General features: G+C 43.5%; 1 protein-coding gene across 1 annotated transcript; it reads left to right on the forward strand.

The window, feature by feature from the left end:
* Nucleotides 1-313: 313 nt before the first annotated feature.
* PKNH_1024800 (single-stranded DNA-binding protein, putative) lies at nucleotides 314-1,156 on the forward strand (the record flags this gene model as incomplete). The annotated part of the gene is made up of 1 exon (XM_002259692.1): nucleotides 314-1,156. One exon carries the CDS (start codon nucleotides 314-316, stop codon nucleotides 1,154-1,156), a length of 843 nt encoding a protein of 280 aa, XP_002259728.1.
* Between the last annotated feature and the right edge of the window lie 266 nt (nucleotides 1,157-1,422).

Genomic DNA, 1,422 nt, shown 5'->3' on the forward strand with positions numbered 1-1,422 from the left:
TCTGTTTTGATTTCACCAGGAAGAGTTCCAAAGATGAAAAGAGAGAGAACAATACAGATGAAACTTTTTTCTTTCCTCTTTTCGATTGATAACTCCCGTGGCGTAATTTTACTCCTACCTCCCGTTGACTGTTTACATGGCTGCTTTGTCGACATGGTCACGAAAAGAGAACACTGACGGTTGCCTCTAACGCGTGGCACGTTGCCCACGGACGCCCCCCTTCTCTCCTCCAAAATAAGCTACTCGTCATTTCTCCATCCCAGAGTTTATCCACGCGCGCTGCGATTATGTGACCACCCCCCGGAACGGAAGCATGAAAGCGCTACTGCTATCCACCGTGATGTACGTTCTGTGCCTTCCAGCAATATGGGGATATGTGGGGGAGCCGAAAATGCATAAGCTGACGATGGGCGGTATTTCAAACCAGAGGAGAACATCAACCCGGAAAATGAATCTCTTGAAAACTAAGATGCAAAGCGACTTCAATTACGAGGGTAGTAAGAGGTACTACAACAACAGGCCCATGACGGGGGAAAAGTCGCTGAACAAAATTTCGCTCATAGGACGCGTTGGATGCGAACCAGATATAAAAATTTTAAATGGAGGAGACAAGGTTGCTACGTTCAGTTTGGCAACAAATGAATTTTGGAGAGACAGAAACACAAATGAATTGAAGTCCAAGACGGATTGGCATCGCATCGTGGTTTATGATCAGAACATTGTTGATCTTGTAGATAAATTTTTACGAAAGGGAAGGAGAGTTTATATCCAAGGATCGCTACACACGAGGAGATGGTTTGGCAATGACCTGACCAATCAGCCGAGACAGATAACTGAAGTGGTATTATCATACAATAAAGGTGATTTAATATTTCTGGATGATAAGCGGAATTTTATTTCGCGAAATACTTCAAATGTGCAAAGTACTGAAAGTGCTAGTTCAAGCAACGAAGCAAATATTGCAAACAGTTTGGGGGGAAATGCCGACGAAGCGATAAGTGCATCCAACAGTGACAGTCATGGTGGTGTGGAACAGGATGAGTTTGCACACGGACTGGAGGGGGCTGCTGCAGAGGGGTTCGATTCGCTGGAAGACGGCCTCGGGAAGGAGGACGGAATTTACGACAAGATGAATACGCAAGAGTTTGACGAATGACAAGTGGTGAAAATGGAGAAAGGCGTAAGTTTGGGTCTCTTCTGGTTTTGAAGAGTGATGCGCAGATGTTGCCGTGATATATAGAAGCTTCTTACCTGACCAGCTAGCCAATCTGTCATATTTTTTTTTTTTTTTTTTTTTTTTTTCCGTTTAGCCAGTAGAAGATGTGAAAGTGTGTGTATGCAGACAAGCTGCTCTTTCCAGTTTTTTTTTTTTTTTTTTTTTTCCTCCTTTTTGCGCATTTTAGTAACTTTGACCACTGCATG

Source organism: Plasmodium knowlesi (genome assembly GCF_000006355.2).
Source record: "Plasmodium knowlesi strain H genome assembly, chromosome: 10".
NCBI lineage: Eukaryota > Apicomplexa > Aconoidasida > Haemosporida > Plasmodiidae > Plasmodium > Plasmodium knowlesi.